Source organism: Nipponia nippon, unplaced genomic scaffold (assembly GCF_047370975.1).
Source record: "Nipponia nippon isolate SJK-2023a ecotype South Korea unplaced genomic scaffold, ASM4737097v1 scaffold_12, whole genome shotgun sequence".
NCBI classification, from domain to species: Eukaryota; Metazoa; Chordata; class Aves; order Pelecaniformes; family Threskiornithidae; genus Nipponia; species Nipponia nippon.
The window spans coordinates 678164-706156 of NW_028262313.1; the positions used below are offsets into that span (position 1 = coordinate 678164).

At 58.5% G+C, this 27993-nt stretch overlaps 1 protein-coding gene across 1 annotated transcript; it reads left to right on the forward strand.

Annotated features, from left to right (window-relative positions):
* Positions 1–27990, forward strand: BCORL1 (BCL6 corepressor like 1). Its single transcript, XM_087748232.1, has 14 exons — positions 1–243; positions 7579–7717; positions 10549–10639; positions 10911–13487; positions 13788–13953; positions 14200–14280; positions 14438–14860; positions 18276–18505; positions 18618–18824; positions 18914–19080; positions 19259–19404; positions 20333–20410; positions 25073–25226; positions 27308–27990. The coding sequence occupies exons 2-14, from the start codon at positions 7632–7634 to the stop codon at positions 27582–27584; spliced, it is 4683 nt and encodes a 1560-aa protein (XP_087604358.1). The 5' UTR covers positions 1–243; positions 7579–7631; the 3' UTR covers positions 27585–27990.
* Positions 27991–27993: the final 3 nt, after the last annotated feature.

Sequence of the window (27993 nt, forward strand, 5' to 3'; positions counted from 1 at the left end):
CGGGAGCCGCAGTCCTCGGGGCGGCGCGGCGGCCGGCCGGTGCCCGGCTGCCGGACTACAGCTCCCGTCGGCCCCCGCGGCGGCGGCTCGCTCTCGCCCTCACACTCCGGCTGCCGCTGCCAGTGTCTCCGCCGCCGCCGAACCGCCGCTCGCAGCGCCCAGCGTCCGACCCCGCCGCCCACGGGCAGGGGGCCCGCCTCGGCCCGCCGCCCCCCCCCGCCGCCCGCCCGGCTCGGGAAGCAGGTGCGTGCCCGCCCCGCTCCGCCCCGCCGCCCCGCGCCGGACGCCCGGCCCCCGCTGCCCGGGCACCCCGGGCCCGTGCCGCCCCGCACCCACCGCCGGGGGGGGGGGGGGGGGGGCGGCGGACGGGGGCGGGCGGCCCGACACCCCCCCCCCCCACCCCGCCCGCCCGCCGGGCCGGGGGTCTCCATGGAAACGGTCCCGGGACACCCCCGGGGTGGCGGTGCGGGGGGGGTCCTGCGGCGGGACAGCGGCGGGGCCGGCGGGCGCTGACAGCGGCGGGCCGGGGGCGGCGGGCGGGCGGGCGGGCGGGCGGCGGGCTCCTCTCCCTGCCCCGCGACGGCGCGGCGTGCCGCTGCCCTGCCTGTCGCGGCGGCTCCGGCACCGGCACCGGCGGCACCTGCCGCTCCCGGGGAGAGGCGGGGGGGGGGGGGGGGTCCCGGGGCGCCGCGGCGGGAACCGGATCGCAGCGCTCCCGGGACGGCGGCGCCGGGCTCTCCCGGAGTTGGGCGGCGTGGCCCGAGCCTCCCCCGGCGGCCGCCGTGCCCGGGGCCGGCCGCACCGGGCGCGATGGCGGAAGAGCCTTTCCCGGGGGCAGCGAGGCCGCCGCCACCTCCATGTTCGGGGCTGCCCCGCTGCGGCGGGGACCCGGCTGCGGGACGAGCGGCGGCGGAGCCGCGCTCCCTTGGGGAGCGGCCCCGGGGGCAACTGTTGAACCGGGGCGTCCCGGGATGGGGGCCCTGCTCGCCCCGGCGGAGGCGCGGCAACGGCCCCACGGCCCCACGCCGCGGCTCCAGCCGCGGCGTGGGGCCGTGGGGCCGTTGCCGCGCCCCGGCGGGGCGAGGGGAACCCCCCCCCGACGGCAGCTTGGGTCCGGGGCGGTGCCGCTGCAGCCCTCGGAGAACCAAAAACTCCTGGGATGGAGCATCAATACTGGGTTTATCGCTGGCTCCTCGCCGAGCGGCATCGGTACCTTCATCCCGGCACGGGTGAAAGCGGTTCGGAAAAGCACCTGGGGGGGGGGGGGGAAAGGTCTTCCAGGCTAAAATAAAGAGGAGGCAAGTTTCTCCTCCTTCCAGAGCATCCGCTCTCCGGCACCGTCGTCCTCGCCGGCCACCGCCACCGGAGTTGGGGGGGATCCGCGCGAGGGAAGGGCCGGTGCATCCCGCGCCCTTTGCAGCTCGCCTGCATCTTTTTTTGCCATTTCTGCATCAGCCTTCCCTTCCCCGCCCTGCCTTTTTCATCGCCAGCCTTTGGGTTTAACTGGTCCCGGTGCCGGCGCAGCGCCGGAGGCGGCGTGGTGCCTGTCGAGGGCATCGGCTCTGTCGCTGTCACCTGGGTCTGGAGACGCGTTTCTGGGAGGGTTTCGGAGACCGGACTCTGGTGCGGTTTGGCCTTCGGAATGAAACTGCCCTTGGGATCTCTGGGCTCCGGCGTGCCAGCTCGTCTCCTGGGGACGGGAGGCTGCGCTCCGGTTGCAGTGTTTCGGACGATGCGCGCCTTCTCCGATACAGCGTTTTTTCATGCCGTCCTCCCTTAGCGGCTCTTTTTTGCAGTCCTTAAAAATAGGCGACAGTGGGCTTCCGTGGGGACAGCCCGGTTGTCTCGAGCGAGCGAGGGTTTAGTGACACCAGTCGTCCAGCAGCTGGGACTCATTATTAAAGGGCTGCCGAACGTGCAGCAAACTTTTTTTCTTTTTTTTTTTTGTTTTCTTTTAAATGGGGATGGATTTTCTCTTTTTTATTTCCAATTCATCGCGCTGAATATCTATAATTACTTGCGGTGTTACTGTGTCTTTAAATCAGCTTAAGCAAATGCGTGTAGGCAAAGCCTGGCTCAGCTCCGCAGCAGTCGGGGCTGCTGTGCAGCCAGTGGGAAACCCAAACCCAGCCTGGGGCTGCCGCACGGGCCGCGGGCCGGACCCCGCGCCTGGCACCGGCTCCCGCCGAGGCCGACGGCGGCGGTGGCCTGGCCTCTCCGTGCTGGATTTTGTTCCATGCTAGCTGTTCCTGGTCAGTTCTGCTACAGCTCTGACCTCTGTGTGAGCGGTAACATAATATAAGATAAACTCTTTTGGTTTTTTCAGTTTTCTTGTTTAAATTTTTCCCTTGCTGTGTATCGTGCCCGTTGTGAGTCCTGTGAGAGCACCACTGCAATTTTTTTAATTTAATTTTTTATTTAATTTTTACGTTTTTGCAAGCAGTTTGCTTTAAAGGGGTTTTCTGAAGCAGCGCTCAGAGCCGAATCCCTGCTAAGGCATCTCGGGCAGCTCTCGGGATTGGCACTCGCTCTGGACCTCTGTACCTCAAATGGACGCCCGACAATCACATATAAAAACAAATATAATTTCTTGCCTGTGTTACTAATGGCAACGAAGATTGCCAAAATGAACAAACTATGGCAAGTGAAGGAGAGCGTTCCTGTCGGCACGGACCGTTTCCTTCTGGCCCGTCCGAGCCCCGCTGAGGAGCCGCAGGGCCACGTGCCGCCGCCTTCCGCCGCTTTCGCTCCCGTCGAAGCGGCCGGGTTGCAGGCGATGCGCTCGGAGCGGCGAGTCCCGCTTGAGTTTCCAGCAGCTGACGTGGTTTTATATTTTGTAGCCATCCGGGGGGGGAAAAAAACCTGCCTTCGAGGTTTGGCTGCTCTCTGGGAATGACTGTTACAAAGGTACCTCCTGCGGGTGTGTTTCCAGGGTCAAAGTGCATTCCTCCTGGCCTTCCACAGTGCCCCCTGGCCAAAGGCGCCGTACAGCACCGTGGGAAGGCGACCGACCGCGGTCTCCCGGTCCCTTGCTGCAGAGGGACGCGTTGGGCTTTCTGCTTCGCGACGCCCTAAGGCTGGAAAGTCTCCCTTCCCGTCCTCTGTGCCGCTGGCCCACTTAACGCAGCGGCTGAGAGTGCCGCCGGCGCGAGAGGAGGCACCGCCGATGGGCAGCGTTTTACCGTGGCCGTAAAGGACCCAGAGCCCAACCGAGCGCATCGCTTTGCCTGCCGCGCTGCGCCGAGTTCCTACTGACGTGACCCGCAGCAGGATCTCCGGAGCTGGCCCTCGGCCTTGCGAGGCTCCCGCCGCGGCTGCCGCTCGGGTGGCGGGGAAAGACAAAGCTGCTGTTGGCCCCGGGGAAGCTTGTGCCGTCGTCTGAACCCTGGCTGCCGGCAACGGTGCGCGTCGCCACTCGTCGGGCCTTCGCTCGATGCCGTTGTGCGGTACTCTCCCGCCTGTGCTGGGGGATGATGCGCCTGCCCGGAGCCCAGGCGGAGGGAAGCCTTGCGCCGGGGGATTTTCGGAGAGTGGCTGCTGGTGTTTCCATACCCGTCACCTCGTGCCTGCCTAGGCAGGGTGCAGCTGCGAGAGTGGCGATCTGTTGGCGCGTAGCTCGCGCTGGTGCTGGGATGGGGGAGAGGAAAGGTAAGAGTCTTGAAATCCAAGCCGTTTTGGTACTCGGAAATGTACAGAGCAGGAAAACACCCAAAAAGCTTCTTGGGGGGTCAAGGCAGCACGGTCCTGAAGCCAAATGCGTTCGCACCTTGAAGCAGTGGCTGGCACAAGGTGTCTCTGTGGGAAAGGGGGAAAAGCCCCTTTCTGTACCCGTGGGTCTGGGTCCACCCCAGCTGCCGTAGAGGTGGACGGCTGTCGGAGATCGTGGCTCTGGCTGACCTGATCAAAGCGGTACGGGAGTGGGTACGCAGACGCGACATCTGTTAGGGCAAACACTGACAGTACCAAACCCTCGGGTAAAAACCAAACTCTCTGCTACCTGTGGCTGGAAGCTCAGTGGCAGCCCAGAGAAGTCGCCTTACGTGCTTGCCCCCGCAAGCGCTGGAGAAGCTGAGCCTTGAGTCAGGTCAGGGAGCTGATCCGGCTGAGGAGTGACTCTTGCTTGGCGGGGGGAGCGGGTAGCTTCTGCGTCTGCTTTGCAACGCCTGCGTCCCTCTGCCGCGTTAACGCTGGGGCGGGAGGTGCGAGCGTGAGGGGCAGCGCCGCAGCAGAAAACTTAATTAGGAAGCCTCACCTCGGGCAACTCGAGTTAGGATCCCTGAGAAGCAAGGAGCAGGCAGGGTTTTAACAGGGGTCAACATGGCGATTACGCGGGCTTAACGCTCTTCAGTGGTGTGGGAGCTGGTAGGTGAGGGCTACGGCAGCCTGTCCTGCCATCCTCAGCTCGGCCTGCGGTGAAACTACGGTTGTCTCAGCACTGTTGGGATGTTAGCGCAAGGAGGATTTGTTTAGACGTAATTATTGGAAAATATCCATTTCTGAAGAACTTCATCTGGGAAACTTGTTTCCGTCAGCTGTATGGCGGTATTTCAGAAGAGACAGTAATGTTTTGACTTAATCCAAGGGAACTTCCACGTGTAGCTAAGTTGTCGCTAACCTGAGTAAAAGCATGCTTTTACTACAGGGAACACATCTTCTGCTTTGCTTTTTCTGGAGCCTGGAAGAGACTGGTTTGCAGAGCAGCATCCCCTCCTTTTGCAAAACGATGAGAGGTTTTGTCTCAATGAACGCCCCCCGCCCCTCGCTTCTGATTCACCACGTTAGTTTCATTGAAAACCTCTCCGAGGGCTGCTTGTCGAATGCGTTCGGCACCTTTCTCGCTCACGATTCTTAGAGCACATTTTGTTTTGAGAGGTGAAGGAGCTTTACTATCGCACGACGCGCGTCTCCACGCAAAATGCTATATTGAAGTCCTTATTTTGTTCTAAGCTAGTTTTCTGTGGAGTTAATTAGAATTGGCTGGGCACCTATTTAGCTAAATCAAAATAAGACTGTGGTTTCAGATACACTTCCCTTGGCAGATGTAGTGGATTAAGCAGATTCTGTGCCGGCCTGTGCCCTCTCTCCCGCTTGGTGAACCTGGTCTAGGGGCTGGTATGGGTTAAAACCAGTCCAGCCAGGAAAAGAAAAAAAAAAAAAAAAGAAAAAAAAAAAAAAAAGGTTTTAAACAGAGATCAACTCCCTGGTCAAATTTACGGGGCCACCGGGCAGTTTCAGCGCCATGATTGAAGGGGTGAGGGGAGAGAAGGGCTTCAACAGTTTCATCAACGGCTTCTTCTGCTCGAAGACAGGCATGTGAAACCATGCCCTAGTTGCGTTCTCCAAGGGGTTCCTACTACTTTAATTACATGCGTTTAAAGGCGCTTCAAGCTGCACCAGTGTAGACGAGAGATTTGCTCGGTTTCCTTGTGTCGACTCGACTAAAAGCGTGTTTTGACCCGGCGGGGCTGCAGTTGCTCTTTCTGTTCGGTGTTGCACCGGGAGGCTGCTCATCCCTGCGTTTCTCAAGAAACCTCCTGGTCCGCCTTCTTAGGGATGCCGTTCTGGCGCTGTTCGCTCTGGTTTGTGCTTGAGACCACGTCTCTTGTTTTTCCCCCCATTTTATTCCTTCTCTTAGTTGAAACCTTGATTCTTTTTCTCTTCTGCTCTTCTTCGTTCCCTGTGAAATGCCTGTCTTTGGCATGTGTCCCACGTCGTCCGTGGAGGATAGAGGCCAGGAATTCATGAAGCAGTGTCGATCTCCGTTGCTGCGTCCTCCCGGCTCTCTCCTCATGGCTGTCATGCCTCCTCTGTAGACCAGCTCTTACCTGAGTACCCAAAACGTGCGCTTTCTCCCAGCTCCTCGCACCACCCCGTTATCACTTTTCCCTTGCCAGACCTATTCTCGGGTCACGCCTGATCTGTGCTTGTTTGAGGCTTCAGCTCGTCTCCAACTTCTCTTCCCCGTGGCGCAGCCGTGCGCGTCGCCTTCCCCCGTTGCGCAGAAGGTCCCTTTTGATTTCTCCCGAAACATCTGTCCTGCCAGTGTGCTCAGGGGCAGAACCTTTCTCCTCCCCTTCTTTCAGTTTAGCCTAAGATGGTGAAATCCCCGCAGATTGTTTGTTCCCCTATTTCCTTTATGTTGCATTTCTCTCCAAGCACCAAAAGACTCCTCCCCTTCCTGCTCCAAGCCACCTCTCATTCTCTTTGGGTATGACCCTGCTCTCTGTTCTAGCGTTTGCCCGGCTCCCCCGTCATGAGATACTGGAGTATTTCTTCCACCTTCCAGTGCGTGTCTTTTAGCAGGTTTCCCCCTCTCCTCCTGACCTCTGATTTCCTTAGCCTGTTTGCTCACTTGTGCCCTCGTACGTGCAGATGGGTCTGTCGCTTCTTTTCTGCAAACAAGCTGCCTTGCCCCGGTTTCTCCCGTGTGCCTGGCCCTTGTCTCTGTCCGGAGGGTCCCCGCTGGCATGTCGGGGCCGCGGTGAGGATCCCCGGCAGCAGCTGCGGTCAGAGGAGTCATTCAATTCCACGGCTTGATCCCTGGAGCTGCTGGCGGCTCGTTTCAGCATAAACGGATGGTGCAAGCTGCTTCTTGTCCTGTTCAGAGCTTGTGTCGCCAGGAGTTTGTCAGGGAAAAGAAAACTGACGGAGATTTGGGATCACGTGTCGCTTTCAGCTTCTTCCCACTCTCACCCGCTGCACTGAGAGCATTGCCGTGGCTCTGTGCTTGCTTTACCTTCGGGTGTTTAGTATTTCTGTGGACCAAGAACCTCTTTGACAGCATCTCTCTGCCTTTTGCAGTCAGTCCTGCTCGGTTCAACTGAGTCCCCTTGTTAGCACAGTAGATCCTCTCTTCCGTCGTTGCTTTTTCCCTGAACGACTTGAGCAGCAAAGCTGCCTTAATGCTTGAACACCCAGCGCTGCACGATTGGCTGCAACGTTCTCCCTCGAAAGCTCCACCCAGCCGACGGTGTGTCTTGGATGCTCACGAATCTCTGGATTTCCTCATGCTTTCCACCCCTGACTCCACGGAATACCAGCTCCTTCCCGACAGAGCGAGGGGATAATCACTTCACGGCACCGGTGGCAAACCTCTGCTCCCCTCCAGGGTCCCCCCGCTGCCTCCTTGTTTGAGGCTTTCCCCTTTGAACCCGCCGTGGGCTGGTTTATGAAAGTCCCGTGAAGCCTTGGGGATGTCAGCAGTTTAACAGACCATCACCTTGGGTAAAGCTCTGTCTTGCAGCTCGCTACCCGGTGCTGGAGGTCCCTCTGGAGGGAGGAGAAGAAAAGGGGAGGAATCCTCCCAGGGGTGTGTATGTGCGCGAAGGTGCCCGTGTGAAAGTCTCAGGGCAGCCAGAGGCTTTTTGGCAGTAAAGTTGTTTAATACGAGGCTGAGCGGACTGTGGCTTCTGTCCCAAGGCGCTGCTGATTTCTTCTAGCCCTCTTCCAGACCGACGTGCAGCATCTTGCGCATTGTACCCCGTCTGCCTGGCAGCAAAGCTGGGGATGACTCTCTGAAGCGTGGTTGAATGGAAGCATCCCGGGGAGAGTTACCAACCCTCCGTCTTTCTTTTGTAGGCAGAGCGGCCCCTCGAGCCCCAGCAGGTCCCGGTCGGTGACGAGCAGCTGTCATGATCTCTACAGCACCTCTCTATAGCGGGGTGCACAACTGGACCAGCACAGAGCGGATTCGCATGTGTGGCCTCAACGAGGAGAGGTGAGGTGCGTGGGCGGCGTGGCCGGGGAGGGCGGAATTGGGCGGAGAAAGTGAGCGAGGGGTCTGGAGGGGCCGCGGGAAGGGAGCTGGGGCTGGCTCAGCCCGTTCTTACTAGGGCGTACAACGGGCTGCGGTGCGAAAGAGCCGCAGGGAGGGGATGGACGCGGGGTCAAATGGTGGCGTCGTGTGATGGCCCCCACATCCCGTGCTCCGGCGAGGAGGGCCCAGAAGCAGAGTGCGCTGGAGGCCTCTGCGGAGGAACCGCCGGCTGTGTGTAGCTGTATTGCCTCCGCGGCGCTGGGGGGTGAGGAGGCAGAGTTGTCTGCCTGTGCTGTTGGCTTCACCAGACCTGTGCTCGTAACTGCCAGGGAGGGAAAGAGCTTGACCCGCTGCGAGCCAAGCCGCTAAGAAGAGCTTTCGGTGACCCAGGAGGGTTAGTGCAGACCAAATGATTAGATGGGAGAGTTGTGACATGCCACCAAATAGGAGATTAGGGAGGATTAGTGGCTGGGAGGCAGAATCGATCAAGACGAGTTCCTGGCCTGCCCCGTGGCTTTGCGTCGCCTTTTTATTCCCGCAGCTCTGGGGTCTTGTTCTCGAAACCGATCGGGCCGTGGCTTCCCGGGGGCTGCCACGTCCCCTCAGCGCGCTTGCCCGAGCCGGAGCCAGAAAAGTGTTACGGGCTCAAAGGCGCCGCGTGCCTGTTATTCCTCGCGGCGGGTGTCGCGGCTCTTGGTGGCGAGTCCTCCGAGGCGGTGGGACGGGGCAGAGCTCGGGGCAGAGACGCGGGCAGAGATCATCTGCAGCCCTCAGCAGCCGCCTGGCCCGCTGTGCGTCCCGCAGATAAGGGCCGGGGATGGCGTTGCCCTCTGCCTCTCCTAAACCACTCGGAGCGACTCCTAGTTTACAATAAACATTGAATTTGGGGCGTCTGAGCGAGGCGGGCGAACGGGGCTGGCTGCGGCCGGGCGCTCTCCCTCGGCTGCCGGCCCCGGGCGAGGGGCGGCTCCGCTGTCCCCGTCCGCTGCGGCGGGGTGCCGGGGGCTCCTCCGTGCCCGCTGCCCACGCCGCGGGCCGGGCTGGCCTGCGGAGGAGCCCCGGGCCGGAGGCGGGCAGGCCGCGCCACCGCAGCGGGGGCTGCCCCGGGGCCGTCCCGGCAGCTGGCAGGGCGGGGGCCCGGCGGCGGCGGTGGCGGGGCAGGCCCGGCCCGGCCCGGTGCCGCCGCCCCTGCGGGTGGCCGAGGGCGGGAGGGGCTGCGCCCCGCTCGGGGCCGGGCCGGGGCCGGGGCCGGGGCCGGGGCCGGGGCAGGGCCGGGCCCCGCTGTCCAGCTCCGGCCGTGCCGCCGCCGCTGCGCTCGGGCGCCCCCTGGCGCCCCCCGCCCGCCTGCGCGGCCCCGCTCCCGGCCCCGGCCCGGCCCCGCTCCGCCTCGCCCGCCGCACGGCTCCGCGGGGACCGGGCTGCGGCGGCGGGCCGGCTCCGCTGCGCCCGCTGCTCGCCCCCCAGGGCCCTCTCACCCCGGCGGGGCCCGGCCCCGGGCGACCCGAGCGCCGCACCCCGAGCCCTGCCGGCCCCGCTCAGCCCTCCCCCGCGCCGCGCCGCGGCCATCCGGTCTCCCCGCCTTAGCGACGGTCCTCGTCGGCCCGCGGTGGCCGGGCTGGCTCGGGAGGCCCGGCCGGGGGGGGCCCTGCCAGCCGCCGCCCGGGGGCGGAGGGCAGGAGCCCCTGGGGGCGGCCGGGGCTCGGGGGGTGAGCCGGGGCAGCCGGCAGGCGGGTCCCGGTGCTGGCGATGCGGCAGCCCGAGCAGAAAGCGTCCTCCCGTCGCTGGTGTCCGTTCCTTCGTCGTGAAAGCTGGGAGGTAGGGGGGCAAATCCAGACGAAATCACGTCGTCGGCAGAAACCCAACTCGAGCGGCGCTATCCTGGCACCAGCAGCTTGTCTAAACGGCCCTTAAAGGCCAGAGCATCGCCACCGGGTCGGCACCGCTGGCGCAGGAGCGTCGCGGGGCAGGGCGCTGCGCACGCCAGCGCTGTCCCCTGTCCGGTCTTCTCACAGATCCTGAGGACAGCCGCCTCCTCGGTGCGCCCCATTCCCGCAGAGTTCGCAATCCTTATCCTGAAATCAAGCTGTCCCCTTAGGAACTGTCTTCCAAAGAGAAAGGGTCCAACGTGGGGGCCGGCAGGACACTGAGCACTGGGGTGGCTGCAGGCGCCCGCGGCTCCCGTCAGGGACGGCTTAAGCCTGAAGGGCTTTGGTGCTGGAGGAGAGCAGCTGGGCTGGGAAGTCCCAGGGCAGGGAGTGAGCATGGCTGGGAGACGGAGGAAGGGGAATGAGGAGGTGCCTGTGGAAGAAGAGACAAGCGGGATGGGGCTGGAAACGTGTGGTGGGGCAGAACGGGAAGCGGAGGGGACGGGAGCGGGTGCGTGGAGCCAGGCTGCGACGCAGTGCAGTCAGGGAGGGCTGGGCTGGCCCGTGGCGAGACCGGGGGGGTGAAAATGGCCGTGGGTGAGGAAGGCATACAGAAGGCCCATGCTGGGCCATGGAGAAAGTCTCGTCAGGCCCGTCGGAGTCCTGGGGTAAGCTTTTACGTGTGAGGAGGTGCTACCCAGCGGGCAGAGCTCCGGGAGGGGGAGGACCGCGGTGGACAGCAGCGCTCCTCACCCCCTCGGTCTGCGGTACCCACCGTGTAACGTGATGATGAGGAGCTGGCTACCTGGTGCAGGCATGTTCTTCACGCTGCCAGCTGCTCTGCTGTCCCACGCGGGGACAGGGAGGGGTAGGATGCCGGGAGGGTCTCTTGGGGTTTTGTAATGCTGTGTCTTGTTCCTCGGCTAGGAGAGCCCCCCTTTCTGATGAGGAGTCTAAAACGAGCAGCTCCCAGCACTTGGGGTCTCAAGAGTTTTGCGTCAGCAGCAGCCTTTCCAAGGTGAGCTCCTCGCGTGCGTGTCTGGGTCCAAGAAGGCCTTTCCCTGACGGGACAGGCCAAGCAAGAGCATCTACCCTGACGGCTCCCGCGGGCTCCTTCTTGAGAGGGGTGCGCCCAGGTGCAGGAAGGGCAAAGCAACACTCCGGTTTGGCAAGAGCTGTTTGTGACTTCTGCCTCTGTGTCCAGGGGGGAGCAGAGGGGGAGAGCCCTGCCGGCTTCGCTAGGAGCCACTTGCGCAGCTCTCGGGAACCCTTCTCCCTTCTTGTTGCAGGTGGAGCTCACGGCAGTCAGCGGTGGTGGCAGTGGTGCCCAGGGGCTGGATGCTGATGGCAAGGTGGAGGAAAAGCTTGGGCCCAAACTGGAAGAGCAGCCGCCTGATCCCAACCCAAACCCGGAGTGTGCGGGAAAGACTGTGAAAGATGATGCCCCGGGCCCTCTGGCAAGCCAGGGGGATGGCAGAGGGCAGGAGCCCGCAACCCCCAGAGCTGCGGAGCAGGAGAGCAGTGGTGCTGATGCTGCCTGGACACCTGCAGATCCTCAGAGCGAGAAGCCGGCGGACGCTCCTCCAGCCTGCTCCGTGGCTCCAGAGAGCGAGCCTGCTGGGAAGGAGAAAACCACCCCAAGCGCCGGAGCACAAGGGCCAGGCGTGCTGGCAGAAGGGACATTGTCTGTGGTTGTCTCCAGCTGCAACACCTCTGCCTCCACTCCCGCTACTTTTACTTTGAACAGAGTGTGCTTTCCCACATCTCAGGCCCCTGCTATGCAAAAAATGCCCCTGTCCTTTCAGGCTGGGGCGGTTCTGAGCCCCAGCCAGTCGCTGGTGTACATCCCACCACCCAGCTGCGGGCAGCCGCTCAGCGTGGCTACGCTTCCAGCCACCCTGGGGGTCTCCTCCACACTCACCCTCCCCGTCCTACCTTCCTACCTACACGAGCGTTGCCTGCCGGGCATTATCGCTTCCCCAGAGCTACGCTCCTACCCCTACACCTTCTCCGTCACCAGACCCTTGGCTTCAGACGCCAAAGTGGTGTCTGTGGAGGTGAATCAGCTTAGCTGCCCTTCGCCCTCAGGCGGAAGCGGTGCCCAGGCTGCTGCCGAGGGCGCTCCCCCATCCACCGCTGGCCCTTCCCTCTCATCCAGCCAGGCTCCGCTGGCAGCATCGTGCGGGAGCGCTGCTCCCTCTTCCGGCACCGCTGCGCACGCCCGAGCCCCGGCAGCGCCCGAGCCCCACGCACCGGGGGCCGCCACTTCGCTCTCGCCTCTGAAGTCGCCTCCACAGCTAGAGCGTGAGATGGTCTCCTCTCCCGAGTGCAGCGAGATGCCTCTCGATCTCTCCTCCAAGTCCAACCGTCAGAAACTGCCTCCACCCAGTCAACGCAAAACACCTCCCATGCCCATCCTCACGCCTGTGCACACCAGCGGCAAAGCGCTTCTCACCACCGTCCTGTCCAAGTCCCAGCGCGCAGCCCAGACTACGGGCAGCAGCGTCACCTCGTGTCTCGGCACCACCCCTCCCTTAGTCATCTTCCCCGAGTTCCTGCGCAACGGCGAGCAGGGCTCCTGGGTGAAGAACACCACGCTCATCAGCACCATTCCAGGCACCTACGTCGGCGTCGCCAACCCGGTGCCTGCCTCGCTGCTGCTCAGCAAGGACCCCGGTGTGAGCTTCAGCAGGGACCCCCGCCACCTGCCCAAGCAGGAGCCTATTTCTATCATCGATCAGGGAGAGCCTCGCGGCGCCAGCGTTCCCTGTGGGAAGAAAGCCAACCAGGTCAGCGCAGAAGGACAGCAGGATCCTGCCAGGAGACTTCTTCATGGCAGAGTTGCTCCAGGAGCTCCTTTGTGTCAGTCCAAGGACATCTCCACCTGGAACCCCGGCCAGGGAAGCGTGTACCCGCGATGCCCTGTGAATGGAAAACCTTCCAATCCTCAGCTTCTGCCTCTTGGCTGGTCTCCTTATCATCAGACCCCGCTGCTTTCAATTGGCATCTCCACCGCAGGGCAGCTGCCCCCGAACCAGAACAGCTCCTGCAAGCCAGCTGGTGCAGGTGAGCTCCCGACATTCCCGAGCGTGCCGTCCACAGAGTCCAGCACGGCCGCCCAGAGCCTGCCAGAGGGGCTGCCCAGGCTCCCGCCGCAGGAGCGGGAAGCTGTGGCCAAGAGCAAGAGCTGCCGGGCCTTGCCCAAGCTCTATGAGGAGCCGGCCAATCCAGTCCCGCTGGATGCAGGTCCATCGCTTCAGACCAGCGCTTTGGATGTGAAAGGGGGGAAGGGGAAGCTGGACAACCCTCAGAAGAGTCAAGAGTGTGATCAGCCCGAAGCTGACTCCAGTAAGGAGGGCAGTGTACAGACTGAGGCTCCCCAGGGGAGCTGTAGCCTCAAACAGTTGGATGCAAAGCCTAAAAACCAAGTGTTAGCGGCATATTTGTCGCATGATCTGCCCGCGGCCGGGCAGCAGAGCCTGCGAGTGATTTCAGAGGTGCCTGCTGCGCCCACGGAGAGTCAACACAAGGAGCTGGGCTGCGAAGGCTCCCAGGAGCCGCCAGCTGCGGAGCCCGTCCAGTGCGTGCGTCAGGCGGATCTGTGCAGGGTCAAGAAGGAGCGAGGGGAGTGTGACACGTCGTTTACTTCTGTGACTTGCCTGCGAGCCGGGACTGCTCCCCAGGCCTTTGCCGAGGTCAAGCTCAAAGGAGCGGGCCAAATCAAGCAAGAGAGCAGCGTGCGCTGCAAGTCCAAGCGGCAGCATGATGGGGACGCCAGGCAGGCCCACAAGAGACTGAAGTGCCAAGCCCAGGACGGCGAGGAGTCCCCGGGCAAATCGGGGAGCCGGAGCGTGCATGGCCAGAAGGTGGGTGGGATGGGCCGTGACCGCCGCGCTGTGGCAGCGGCTGGGGGTGAGGAGGGAGCTCTCGCAGGGGAGGGCGGCTGAGCGCACAGGGCTTTCCACCCATGCTCTCTGGTGTTACCTGGCAGTGGATTAACGTACCCATGTCTGCAGGTTATCTAGAGCAAAGATGGATCTGGGGTGTCAAAAATGCTTGAGGGCACCAGCATGATGAGTGGGGGACAGCGTTTTGTCCCTTCTCCTTAGCTACTCCAGCTCGGTCAGTCGGCAGCTCGAGCTTCAGCCTGTGTCCTCCATTCACAGTGGCGAAAACACCACGACAATCCGCACGAACTCAGCAAGCGAGAAGGCCGAACCAGCCTGGGATCAGTGAAGGATCACACCAGCCTCAGGGTAAAGCGTAAGCGTAGGAGGCCAACGAAGACGGAGTTCCCATCTCCGGCACACCGCGGGGACGGCCACGAGGAAGGTACTCTTGTGAATGGCCATGTGTTCTTGCAGGGTCAGGCTGCAGTGGGTTCCTGTCGCCCTGACGCTCACAGGGCCACACCACTGCTCCCCTGGAGCTGAACGGCCTCTGGAGCGAGTGGTGTCCCGTAGCGGGTTGGGATCCAAAACAGAGCTGCAGCACGGTGCTGGACTGCCCTTCCCAGGCCAGCAGCCCTGCGTGCGCGGATCTCTGGCGTGTTTTCTCAAGGCTCCGTTTTCCCCACAGGTTACCTTGAGAAGAAGCCCAAGAACAACTTCCGGGATTTCATTCCGGTGGTGCTGAGCAGCCGGACGCGCAGTCAGTCGGGTGAGTTGGTGCCAGGGGACCCGGGTGGGAGCCCTGGGTGGACTGTGAGCGATCCCTGTTTGGTTGGCCTTCTGCCCCTCTTCTGCCCTGCCTTGCAGGTTTTTTCTTGTAGACACTCTTGGCTTTTTTGTCAGCTAGAAATCCCGCTTTCTTGCAGGAAGCATAGCTGGCTCTTCTGCTGGTGTGACGGGAGAGTGTGATGTGACTGGTCAGGAGATTTTACCGTTGCTGGAGGAGGATCAGGAAGAAGAGGAGGAGGAAGAAGAGGAGGAGACATCCTTGAAACGTCGCAAGCTGCGAAAATCCCACAGGACGTCCCGCTATCACAGTCGCAGGGCCAGGGACAGGTCTCTGTCCGAGAGGAGCAGCTGTTACACAAGGAGGACCCGGGAGCTGCCCTGGAGAGTGGAATCACCCAGGCAGCTGTGGGAGCCCAACGAGGAGGAGGAAGATGACAGCCACATCAAAAGGAAGAAAAGGAGACGACAGAAAAGTCGGAAATACCAGACAGGGGAGTATTTGACTGAGCGAGAGGAGGAGCGAGGGGGCTACCCCCACAGGAGGCGAAAATCCAAAGCAGGTACCATCTGGGAAGGGGTTTCTGATACCGGGTTGGGGATCAACAGGGAGGTTTTTGGGTTTGTTGCCTTTTTTTGTTGTGTGTGGGATTCTGGGGGTGGTTGTTTTTGGGGGGTTTTTGTAATGATGAAACTCCATTGTTATTAATGACTTGGTGTCCACAGCACGGGCCGCTTCAATGGATCAGCTCTTCTTTCAAAAATATTTACAGTAAATTCCGGAGTAGGAAACAGCAGCTTGTGTGGCTAATTAGATACTGATCTTACCCTCAGATTAAGACAGAGGGCGTGGGAAAATGAGAATCGGACGAGGTAGCACAGTGAAATATTTCTGGACAAGCATGGGCCCCTGGGAGTAGTGTTCAGCATTCCTGGCTAAAGTAGAGGGACGTGGAGCCATCATGATTCAACTGGGCTTCTTTACGCTTTGTCTTGCTTTATTAAGGCAACTTGCAAGCTTGCACCAGGGAGCACAAGGGCGAGAGGATTAACAAAGCTAGAGTGTCTGCAAGCGACGGAGAAATCCCCCTCTGCGGTTTGTATTTGGAGCTTTGCTAGGAGGAGACCGCTGTGCCACCTGCCTGCGTCCTGCTCACTGCTCCACCTCTGCTCTTGTGTTTTCTCCCATGACTGCCCGGACCGCGTGGTCAGAACCAAATCTGCGATCTGCGTTTCCCTGAGGTGTAGCAGGCTCTGCGGTCCCTTCCCCCTGTGTAGGGGCAGTTTGAGGCTGTTGGAAGTGAGGCTGGGATTCACCCAGCAGCGCACCGATGTCTCAGGGTGTGTGCTGACAGCTGGCTGGTAGCTCGTAGCTGTGCCCGAGCCTCCCATGGGTAACTGCTCTCGGGGCTGCAGAAGAGCGTCTCTGAGCCAGCGTGCTGGGGAAGCACTGCTGCCGGCCCTCCATATGCCGGGGCCTTCCTCTTGGAGGTGATGCAGGGGATATGGACCTCTTGCCTTCTGCCACACCGGTGCTCAGATCGGCAGTCCTCAGGAGGGGCTGAGACGCTGCTGAGGCGCTGTGAGAAGCAGGAGAGATGGCCGCTGTCCTCCCACCCGCTGATCTCCCAAGCTTTCTGCTCTGGCACGGCTTTGCGCTATTGCTGCCGTGTCTGGGTGCCTCTGTGAGACCAAGAGTAAAGTTTCTGGTGGGCTTCCTGGCACCTTCGCAGCTCAAGGGCGCTCTCAGGCTGTCTCCCACTGACGCCTGTTCCAAACAGAGCCCGAGAAGGAGGTTTGAGTGCAGCAGCATGCGGGAGGGTTTTCTCCAGGAGCTTTACCACACATCTTAAGAGCGTCTGTCTTCTGTCCAGAAGCCAGTTTCCCTCAGGGACTGCTTGCTCAGCCCTCGGATACGTGAGCTTCTGTATTTTGGATTCAGAAGTTGTGGCCTAGAGCCGTTGCTGGCTTTGGAGATGAGGACCCGGGCGTTGCAGTGGCACTGTAAGCTGGCTGGCAGCCGGAGCAGGGACGGGGGCCAGCCCACGTGTTTAGAGAAAGCAGACCACTGTGTCCTGTACTCGCTAAAGAATCGGCGTCATCTTTGGGGACGAGCTGCAGCGATCCACTGACAGACACCTGGCTCGCTGGGGCCGGATCCCCCCCAGGAGAGGGGTGAACACAAGCAATCTTTGGTTGCTAATGCCCCCTCCTCATCAAGTGCCCCTGAGAAACAACCGGGGCCCCTGGGCTTCAGGGCGGGCACTGGGGCGAAGGAGGCCATATCCCTTTGATGGTGAAGGTAATGCTTGGATCCGTTGGCGCTGTCCTCTCTCTCTGACCGGCACCGCCTTGCTTTTGGGCCGACCACTTTGTCCTCATCTATGAGCGTGCGCCCTGGAGTTTCACTGCTGTCCTTTCTCCCGTCTGTTTTTTCGCTGATTTCTTGCTCGTTTCATCGCGTGCCCTTAAGTCTTGTGCTGCAGAATTGTGTGAACAAGATTCCTCCACTCAGCTGATCCACCCTTTTACGATTTTTGCAAATTTTGGTCGCATCCTTCTCCGCCTTCTCCTCTCCAGACTGAGGAGTCCCAGCCTCTCTTGTAGGGAAGCTTCTCCACCCCTCAGTCGTTTTGGTTGCCTTTCTCCACTTCCACTCCATTCTTCCTGAGGTGTGGAGACCAGAACAGTACTTGAGGCATGCTTGCTTCGGGATTTTATTTGTGGTCCTACCTTGGTATCTTGGCCAAACGCAGTTTCCCATGCGAGATCCGTGGCCCCTGCTTCCTAGCAATAGCAAGACATAAGTGGAAGTTACGTGTGGTGCTTGATGAGGAGAATCTCGAGTCTCAGCGTAACGTGGAAGCTGAAGATGCTGCTCCTGGAGATCTACAAAACCTGCCATGGCGCTGGAGGCAGCAGTGTCCCTAATAGACATAAAGTTTTGCTCCTGGAGTTTATCCTCTTGATGCCTTGAACTAACCCATGGGGGCATCTCCTAGCTCTTCACCTGAAAAGGAAGCAAAGTCTTGGTTCCCAAACAAAGTGCCCAAAGCTGCGGAGAGCCAGGCTTGAGAGACTCAGACTCTGCAGAGCTGCGTACAGATGCCTCCTTGGTCCTTTGGTCTGCACAGGGCTCTTCCTTTGTAAACTATTTTATTCCAGCACTGATCATCTGCGCAGAGGGAGGTGCACGGCATCATATAAGTCCGGGCAGTTATTTATTCACAGGGCTTTACTTTCTCATTCCGTACTGTGTTTTCCCATTGCTGTCGTGCCCTTGCTGTTTCAGGGAAGCAGAGCGCCCGTCCTTGCGCGATGCGCAGGGCTCTGTAATGAGCAATGCTGCAGCTCTGTATAATGCAAGGAAGAAAAGACTGGATTTCCCTCGAGGCATCCTGGCGCTTCCTACCTGCGTGCATATTAATTGAAACTCTAATGTGCTGCTGAACTTAAGGGCAAGGCAGGGTCTGGTTTTGTAGGCAGCAAAGCACTGACTGTTCACAGGCAGTGTAAAGGGGATACCCTCCTGCATTTTCCGTCTCTCTGAGGGGTACCCCCGTGGGTCCTGCTCAGCCTTACAGGCAGGGGAGCGTGCCCTATGGCAGCATGCAATGACCAAACTACCAGGAAGCATGCTGACAAGCTGGGCTGTTTCGTGCTGGGTTCCCTGTCAGACCCAAGGAAAAGCCTTAGTCAGTTGTGTGCAAGCCCCAGCTCTCAGTAGGCTCGGCCTTTTCAGACCAGGATGGCTGCCTGTCGTTGGGCATCTTGTGCCCGTGCTGAGCCCATCCCTGGTGGGGAGAATCTGCAGATTCACTCTGCTTCTACTTACTGCAGTGTCTCCGCCGCGGGTCTGGATTGCTGGATGAGCAGCCATCAAAGATGGGCAGTTTGTTTTGCCTGGTGGCAGAGGTCTGGGTTGCTGCCCTTCGGTGCTGTACCTACAGAAGCTCCTCATTCCTGTTTCTCCTTCAGATTTTAGGTATCGGAAGCAGAAGGAGGCTGGGCAGGGCAAAGGCACAGAGCTGCGGCTGAGGAGCAGGCTTTCCCCATCCCCCCGAAAATCTCAAGGGCGCCCAGACTTTCGGAATGGCTTCTTCCTGGAGCACTCAGACAGCTCTCCTGTCCAAGAAGAGCTAGAGAAACCATCAGGAAAACGCAAATGTAAAACCAAGCACCTGGCAGGGATCTGTGACGAGGGGAAGGTATGGCTTGGGCTGATGAGGGGAACGCGCATGGGGAGAAGAGAGAGAAGGGGACCCCTGTTAGTAAGCCATGGCCACGTGTGCCACGGAGTTGCATTCCTTTCTTTTCCAGGGGAAAGGCTGCTGGAACCAGCCCAAAATGCGCCCTCTGAAGAAGCCCCAGGACTTGTGGACACTTTGTAAGTCCCGTCGGGTCAGCCCAGGGAGCTCCCCCGAATTGCCCACGGCCCAGAACGTTCCTCCTGGAGCTCGGCGGCTGATTGTGAACAAAAACGCAGGGGAGACCCTTCTGCAGCGAGCAGCTCGCCTGGGCTACAAGGTGAGTTTTGGTGCCTTTTGCTGCTTTGTCCCCTGCGCCGCCTTGTCTGGGTTTGTGCGTAACCAGGCCTGCAATGATCTTTCCTGTAGGACGTAGTGCTCTATTGCCTGCAGAAAAAGAGCAGTGACGTGAACCATCGTGACAACGCAGGCTACACAGCTCTGCACGAAGCCTGTGCGCGAGGCTGGATCGACATCCTCCACATTCTGCTAGAGCACGGCGCCAACGTGAACTGCAGCGCGCAGGATGGCACAAGGCAAGCCAGCGAGGGGGGGACAGCGGGGCACGCGCTGAGGAGCGAGGGGGCAGGGAGCAGAGTGTTTTTCAGGATGAGCTGTAGGTCGTCACTAGATTTGTCTTGACCCAAAACAGAGCATTTGCTTTGCGAACTCTTCCCGTCTCTTCTTTTTCTGCCATTGCTTCTGTCCTTGCAGGCCTGTCCACGACGCAGTAGCAAATGACAACCTGGAAACCATGTGGCTTCTACTCTCCTATGGTGCTGATCCCACTCTGGCCACTTACTCTGGGCAGACAGCAGTGAAGCTTGCCACCAGTGAAGTGATGAAACGCTTCCTCTGCGGTAGGTGCCCGGCCTGGGGGTGGCACCGCTTCCATCCTTCCCGTCTGGCAGCATACGGAACCAAATCTGGGTGTCAGAGGGTTTAGAAGCGCTTGAGCAGCAGGCGACTGAATAATTCGAGCTCTGTCCTGTCGTGTGTGTGTTTTTACCACCCAATCTTTAATTATAGCGTTGTATACTCTTTTCCAAATAAGATACTTCTCAGTCTTTAATGTGCCAGGAGATGGCAATGCTGTAGTCACACAACTATAGACAGTGCTGTGCATGAGCCTTGGAGACACTGTTCCGCAGCTCCTGGTTCTGCTACATAACCTAAGTGAACGTAATTTTGCTGCCAGGTAATGATGCCTTCCACTCACAAACAGCTCTGCCCAATGCTGCCTGCCGTTGTTAGAAAGGACCATTTTGGATACCTATGGCTGAGAGTGAAGCGTGGCTGCTTTCTGCCCTGTTTGTGTGGAAGCAAGATGAGTGCTGTGGCTTCTACACAACAGCAAGGAAGAGACAGCTAGAGTAGTGGTGGCTCCCAGATAGATACAAGGCAGAAAATCTCCTTTGTTGAAAAAATCTTGTTTGCCAGCTGTCTGTCTGTGCTCCTCCGGGCTTAACTCTACACGCAGGTGTTGGAGATGTGATTTTGAACTCAAGACAGCACTAAGAACCTTTCTTTCCGACCCACTTAATGTTGTCCGTTGTTTTCCCTTTTCAGCTTCCATTTCAAGTTCTCAGGCCCGGGGTCACGTTGTCCTCTCCTGAGTGAGGGTACCCTTCCTGCAAGTTACGGTTCGGCTTTTGCCATAACGCCTAACTGCAGAGTGGGGAAAAGCAGCAGAGATGAAGTGGCTCACCCAGGGTCAATGGATATGCATGCCAGGATCGTGCTTTGACCAGCAGATAAGCATTAACCCTCTCCATTTTTTCTCTTTAGATTACCTTTCGGATCTGCAGGGGCGGACTGATGGAGATCCTCGAACAGCATGGGACTTCTACAGCAGCTCGGTACTAGGTGAGTCCAGTCTATGCCGCTTCGTTTACAGCAGCAGAGCAGAGAGAAGTAATGCTCGGTAATGACACATCGTTCACTCCGGTCTGTCCGCGTCCCTCCCCACTCACGTCTTAGATAGAGACCTTGCCGTGATGTTACGTGCTGGGAGTTGCTCCTGAAAGGGACTTTTTCTTTGGGAAGCTGCATGTGTGGAACCCTCCAAGTAGGCTGAACACAGCGTGCGAGACTAGACTCCAGGTGCTGCTGGTGATTCCTGAGGGTCTTTGGGCATCGATCCTGGAGCACGTTATTCTTGTAGCAGTTCTCGTTACTCCCCTGCTAACCAGTCATCAAGATAAAACCAAGGAAGTCCGAGGACATATTATTCCTTCAGGGTGTAGAAGTCTTGAACTTCCAGGTTCCCAGAGGTGCCCATCCCTCTCCTCTGCTCTGGAGGGGAGGGCGTTTGTCCGGGGGAGGTCCTCTTCTTACCACGCCAGGCGTTTCCCAGTGAAGGCATGACTTGTGCCTCTCACTGTCGCTTCCTGAAAATTGTGGTTACCAGCTTAGAAGTTTTCGTGAAACGATACAGGCACCAGGTCCACAAATTGTTCACTGCGTTGCTCCAGTTCCCCCAGGGCCCGTGAATGAAGACGGTCTGGATCTAGCCGTGGGCCTGTGGCAGACTGCAGCGTCCCTCCCAGCCACTTCGGAGACAGTAGATCAGCACTCTCAAGCCCTTCGTAAAGACCTGGGTTATTTACGCTGGCAAGCTAAAAGGCTGTTGATTTTAGTTGCTCACCTCCCTCATTTCCGACATCCTTCTAGAAATGAAAAAAATCAGCTACGTGTGGAAGGGTGCTCTTGGTGGAGGACTTCTCCTTGGAGGACCCCGATGTCTCTCCATTTCAGAACAGGAGAAATTCTGTACTCCTAAGAACGCTTTGTTCGTAGGCTTTTGCACCTCTGGCATGCCAAGGAAACTGCTCAAACCACAGCCTCCTTCCTCTGAATTTCTCACTCTTGAAGCTATCACAGTCCTTTCAGAGGAAGCCTCTTTACCACAAGAAAAATAGCTATTCTTTGACTGTAATATTTTTAAAGTAAAGATGTTACCCCTTTTCATCTATCACTGATTCCCACTTGGATTTCTCTGATAAACAAGGAAGGAAAATCGCATGTGGTTTTGTGGGTAGGAGAGTTTGGCTCTTTGGTTACTACAGCGTGCTGAGCTCTTGGCTACCCAGAGAGCTTATGTGCTTGAGTTCTGGTATCTGCTATGTCCCGTTCAGCAGTCTCCTTTCCTCTTGAAGATCCTGCCCTGGGGTTGTAGACTGCCACTCCCACACCCTCTAGGAGACCCACTGCCACATGCAAGTAATTTAGAAACGTCTCGTTTTTCGTATACCCTAATGCCTGAAATGAAACGGGTGGATCTTGGAAAAGCAAGCCGATTGGGTTTCGTTCAAATTAGCTGCTTGTTTCAGTTCTTTCACTTCCATATCCCTCGGCTTGTCTTGAAAAATCTTGTCTTCCCACATTTCTGTCCTCTACCCCATAGGCAAAAAGAAAGGGATTATTTTTTTCGGTAAGCGATCCGTCCATTGACTGTCTTGGTGTTTCTCGGGGGTGGAGGGGTATTGGGATGCCATCCGCGATGGCAGTGCACTGCTCACAAGGGCCTTGCTTAGACACTTGGCTAATACATGGAAAATTTCCACAGCAAGTGCTGGGGACTGCACTTCTTTTCCTTCCCTTGGACTTGAGTCGAGCTTTTCAGAGTATTTCTTCATTTGAGGGTGGAAAAAGACTACCTTCTCTGCTAGACACGTCCTACCTCTTCCAGTGGGACTTCACGCTAAATCCTGGCCACTGTGGATGTGTCTCTACTGGGTCTCTGTCATCCACATGGTGCCCTCTGCCAGGTTTTGTCTGCCTTCTCTCCTGTGCTACCTGAAGTTGGTTAACAAGCCAGACAAATCCCGCATCAATCTGCCTGTACCCTTCCCCAGAAATGTCATTTCATCCTCGCTGCAGCGAAGGATCCTCCCCGTGTTGGTTGGGCTGATGCTTGCATCTCAGGTGCTTTAGACTTGAACAGGTACCTCTGCACAGCGCTTGGGAGAACACAGGCTCCTCCCAGACGTGAGAGTGATGATCCCTGGAGAAACGTCAGCTACGCAAAATGATCTGAAACCCCGTGGCTTTGGTGTTGCTCGTGGGATATTTCTGTCTCTGGCTTGGAGAGAGGACGGCAGAGATCCCAAGCCGAAGCACCCCTGCCAGAGGGTCAGTCACGCTGCCCCTCCTTCTGCCCCTCCGCATGGAGCATTCCCAGCCCTGCCCGTGACGCTGCTTTTGGGAGGCTGCGTGGCAAGCTGGAGCAAGGAACAAACCCAGCTGGGAAGTCATCCTTTGTCCTGCCAGGTCTGTTTTCAGCGGGCACAGAAAGGGACCTTCCTTTTCCTCCACGCCTAGGTCAGCTTGCCGCAGCAGTGAAACGGCAGCGTTAGACCGTTGTCACGTGTGCTTTGCCAGGCACCACCGCAGGACACTGCCTGAGTCGGCACGGAAGAGCAAGATGCCCACACCGGAGACAAGGGGCCGGTTTCTTTACAGTGGTGTTTAACCGAGTGCTTTGAAATGGGCCCTTGTGGCTCAGTTACCTTCGGCACTCACCTCGGGCCACCAAGAGCAGATTCTCCCCAGGGCAGGGAAGTACCTGGTTCTGCTCTGGAGTAACCGAGCTGCTCCCAGCTGTCGCAGGCAGCCAGCCAGCTCAGCAGAAAACAGTTCTCCTCCTTCAGCGGTTCAGCCCTTCTAAGTTTCCCTTTCCATCAGATCCACCAGCTGAAGCACAAAACATTGCATGTCCCTCGGGGTGGAGGAGAAATCCCAGGCCCCTGCTCGATCTGTTTCTGTTCTTTGAGGCAGGAATGTTGTCCACGTTTTCCTTGAGGTCTGCAAATCTCTGGGGGCCGAAAGATAATGAGAGAAGCCAGGGTGTGGGATCTCTGAGGTCCGAGCATGGTAAAGTCATCAGCGTCTCGCCCTGCGTGCTGCTGTAGTCCCCGAGACAGCGTCCCGCTCCAGGGTGTTGTTCCACACCTGGGACTAGCATTGTTGCGCCTGATTGTCTCCGCGCTGCCCTGCGGGGGTACAGGACGTTCTGTTCCTGGCGCAGCCTTCGCTGGCGCTAACGGACAGGACTGCGTGAGGAGAGCTTTCAGGATAGACCTTGGACCATATTGTTGCCACATTAAATGCATTTAATTCTTTTTTCCTGGGTTGCTCAAGGAATTTGAGGTTTTTCGGTGGTGGCATATCAGCTTTGCCTAGCAGTGATATCAGACCAATATTCATGTCACTTATTTTTGTCCTATTCCGCAATAAGTTTTGAAGATTTAAGCACCCTGTTTTTCTGTCTCTTAGGGATTTTTGTTTTTCCTTGGCAGGACTAAAATGATTTCATTTTTTTTCCCGAGACCCTGTTTGAGCCCATGTCTCCTGTCATCTGCTGTTGTTTCTCTATTAAAATAACGTTCTCGCTGGGTGCTGCGTTTATTCGTAGAGCAGTATGGTGCGTGGAGCCTTCTCCTGCAGCACACCATAAGATTTTTTTGCAGCCTTTTCTCTCGTGCGTGGTGTTGAACTTTTGCATGATTGGTTTATTTGCTCCCAGCACATTTGGTCTCACTTCTCTCTGTAGAATCTAAACTCTGTTTTCTGGAAGTTTTCGGAGTTACCCTGTATCATGTCAGCAGGACAAAACCGCTTTGCAAACCCAAGGCTATTCATACCTCTTAATAATAAAATGCAGGCAGCAAGCTGTTTTTCAAGAGATGCTTTTCAGATTGGTGAATAGTAAGTTTAACTGTCTTAAAATGGTTTATGGATCAAGTGTGCTATTCTCTGTCTCCTACGGAAGCAAATCCTGCTGGAGCTCAGACACCTCCTGGAACAGCCAGCTTTAAGCCAGAAATCTGTGGGGCTGATTCTCTGGAGCCATGCTTGTTGTTGTTTGCCGTATTCATCTCCAGATCGGCTGCGCAGTTTGGTGGCACAGCCTTGCAGTCCTTATTTAGACACAGTTGCTGGCACGCACCTCCAGATAACCTGCTGAGAGCTGTCGAGAGTGGGATCTGGACGGAGAAGTACTCAACGAGCAGAGCGCAGCGCCTTGCTTTAGAGGATCCGTGCAGGCAAAGCGTCTCGTACATCCACCTCCCTCCTCTCCGGCGCAGGTTCCCCCAGGCCGAGGACGGCGAAGGAGAGGGGGCTGAGGCCGTTTCAGGGAGGGTCTGGGGGTCAGCCTGTGGTCGGCCCAAGGAAAGATTGCCAGTGGAAGTGGCTCGCTTTGCAAGCAGGCAGCGCCTCGTCTCGCGGGTGGGATCAGTGTAAACCTGAAGGCTGCTGCTATGACACGCGGTGTTCTTTCTACCCGACCCCGTCACCGAGCGGAGTCTCGCTGTGCGGAGCAGCCAGCGCTCGCTCGGAGTTTCTGCGAGACGAGGGGCTGGGAGGAGAGCCCGAGGAGCCCCCGGGGCTTGGCCCTGACAGCTGCTGTGACGTTGTGGGAAGGCGCACGGGAGGTGGCGGTGGTAGCTGGCCCAGCGAGCGATGGATGAGCACTGGCTGGTGTGAAACTGTGAGCAATGCCAACGTCTGTTTTGCTTGTTGCAGAGGGGAAAGATACCATTGGATGCGATCTTCTGCTCAACCCTCCGGGAAGTTCAGACCAGGAGGAAGAGGAGCAAGAAGCAGACAACTTCATGTTTGAGTTCTCAGACAAGCCACTGCTTCCCAGCTACAACCTCCAAGTGTCAGTCTCTCGGGGGTGAGTGTCTTTTCCTGGAGCAGAGAGCGATTGGGTGGCATTGATGCTGGGGTGGAGGGGGAGCTCACAGAACAGAGCCCTGGAGCTCGTGAGGATAGCAGCAGCACAAGAAAGCCCTAGGCTGTCCTCCAGGTGAGGGATAACACGAGATGTTCATGCATGGAAGAGTCCTGCCTGCCTGGGAAACTTTGAGAGCCCAAGCTGAGCGCGTGCTAAGGAGACAGGCTGTGTAGAGTTGCCCTTGTGTCCTGTAGATCTCAAAGCACTCCTCCAAAGGAGGAGATTCCTTTATCCCTGTTCTGCAGGCAGAGGCACGGAGGAATGGAGCTACTGCAGCATCCTGGGAGGAGCAAACTGCTGCGGCTGAGGCAGTAACATGCCTCTTGCGGCACACTCCCCATCGTACGCCATCTCATAATGAAGCATTGCATAGACTTTTTTAGAAAAGTGTGAAGGTAGAAACCAGACTCGGTAAGCCCCAAGTCAGAGAAGCAAGTGGAAGATGCAGGGCAAGGTGGAATTTGTTTGACTGATTCTCAGAGGTCCACCCCTGAGTTGGTCACCTCGGTCTCTTGTTCAGTCAGCAGCGCCTTGTCAGCAGGTTTTATCCAAACGAGGGCAGGAGTGAACGTCAGGCGGAGATGAACCGCTGGGCGTGACCGATCGGCTCTTCAGTGACTGTGGAGGAACCTGGGGGGACGCTCCCGCGGTGTGGATATAGAATCATAGAAGGATTAAGGTTGGAAAGGACCTCTGAGATCATCATATGCTTAAAGAAGTCCCAGCCTGGGATTCACTGGCTGATGGCTGGCACAGCACCAAGCCTGTGAAGTCCTTCAGTCCCTGTTTCCCTGGTCTTGTCCCCCGGAGTTAGTGAAAAGAGGAGAAAGGCTGAGGGACTACAGGTGAGGGAGACCTATACATGGGGGAACCAAGCAAGGAGAGACCCCTTTGGTTTAAGAATGGACTTGCTTTAAAACAAAACAGAGAAGGAGCACAGGTAAAGCCAAAAAGACAGTTGGTGTTGTGTTGGCTGTCTGGTACCACAGGTGGTCACAGCCCCGGCACCCCATTCGCAGGCGGCAGCACGTCAGTCATTTCAGCTCCTTGAGATTAAGAGTAGCTGGTCTATCTTAGGTGGCTATTTTCCTTCAAATTAGGATTAGAGATACCAGGTTGAAGGCAGGACCTTGCAGGAACACAGTCAGTGTCTGGAGATGTGCAGCTCCTCGCGTTCCTGCAGAGCTCTGGCTGTGCGACGGCAGGGGCAGCGCTGCTGCAGTGCCTGGGACAGACCCGTCCGCCCTCTGCGAGCGGGAGGGTGTAGTCAGGGGTCTCCCCGTGCAATCCTGCTGCACGGCCAGACGCGTTCTGCTGCCGTCTGCTGTCCCTGTGCCGTGCCTGTCAGGAAGCCTCCCTCTCTTCTCCCTCTGTTGTTGCTCCTAGCCCCATTTTTCTCCAGCCATGGTCAGCAGCAGCTTGCATTGATGGGTCTGCGTAGCTTGTTTCCCCCCCGTCATGGGGAAGGCTACCTCAGGTCACAGCCCTGGCGCAGTCCTCCCTTCTGCACCTCCTGTGAGACGGTGGCTGTTGTGTTTGTTTGGACTGCAGGGGGGAGAAAGGTGGCTTGGAAGAGGCAGCGACAAAAGTGCTACTTTTCTGTTTAGCGAATTTCCCTGCCTGCCAATTTCTGCCCATCCAGAGGGACACGTACGGCACCCAGGAGAAATGGCCGGGTGGGAAATGGAGCCTCTGGTGTGGCTTATTGCTGGGTGGGGATGCTACCGGGACCCCTTTGAAGGCGTAACTTTCACACCGACGTCCCTGTCCTGCTTTGAGTGCTTTAAATAGATGCGACCTGCAGGGCAGCGATCAAAAACCCAGGCGCGTCCCTGAGCCTAGATCCTGTACGTGTGGTCTGTCCAGACCCTGCGGAGGAGGACCGCGTGGAGGATAGTGCCTGGACCTCACCGGCAGCGCTGCGTCGAGGGGAGGGCCAGCGTGCTGGCAGTCAGTGAGGTGGGCAGCGTGCCTGTGGACCCCTCTGTCCCTAACCCGCCATCCTCTTGCTGTCCTCGCAGGCCCTGCAACTGGTTCCTCTTCTCCGACGTCCTCAAGCGGCTGAAGCTGTCCTCCCGCATATTCCAGGCCCGCTTCCCGCACTTCGAGATCGCCACGCTGCCCAAGGCGGAGTTCCAGCGCCAGGTCTCTCTCAGCCAGGTGCTGGCGCAGGAGGAGGTGCAGGAGAGCCCCGAGCCGGCGCAGGGCGCGGCAGAGACAGTGGAGCTGGTGCACTACGAGCCCGAGCTGCTGCAGCTGCTGGGCTCGGCGGTGGAGTACGAGGCCTGGAGCAGCTGACGGGGACAGATCGCTCCCTGCACCACGAGGCAATAATAACGACCAACGGGAAGCAGCCCTCTCAGCGCCAGCAGCAGGGACCCGAGTCTTTGGCCAGCCAGTCCTCGTCTCCTCGGGGTCTCCTCCAGCTGGGGAGAGAGGACCCTTGCCTCCAAGGACTTCCCAGGGTCCCTTTGCGACGAGCAGCGGCGGTTGCAGCCGTCAGCCCCATCCAGCTACGGCGGGCGATGCGGCCGCTGTGAGCCGGAGCTCGTGGGGCAGCGGCAGCTCCGGCTCTGCCGAAGTGAGGGGTGGTGGGTGCCGCTGCCCCTCCCCGCCCGACCCCATGGAACTGCGCCTTTCTGTCTGCCCTCCCCCTCCCAACGTCTTCCATAGTATTTATTTAATTAGTATTTAATTTGTAATATTT

Bases quoted from the DNA above. Each gene is read 5' to 3' on its own strand.
- BCORL1 (XM_087748232.1), top strand. From the start codon at position 7,632: ATGATCTCTACAGCACCTCTCTATAGCGGGGTGCACAACTGGACCAGC. The intron at 13,488-13,787 runs GTGGGTGGGATG...CTCCATTCACAG, and splicing joins GGAGCGTGCATGGCCAGAAG to TGGCGAAAACACCACGACAA. The intron at 14,861-18,275 runs GTACCATCTGGG...TTTCTCCTTCAG, and splicing joins GAGGCGAAAATCCAAAGCAG to ATTTTAGGTATCGGAAGCAG.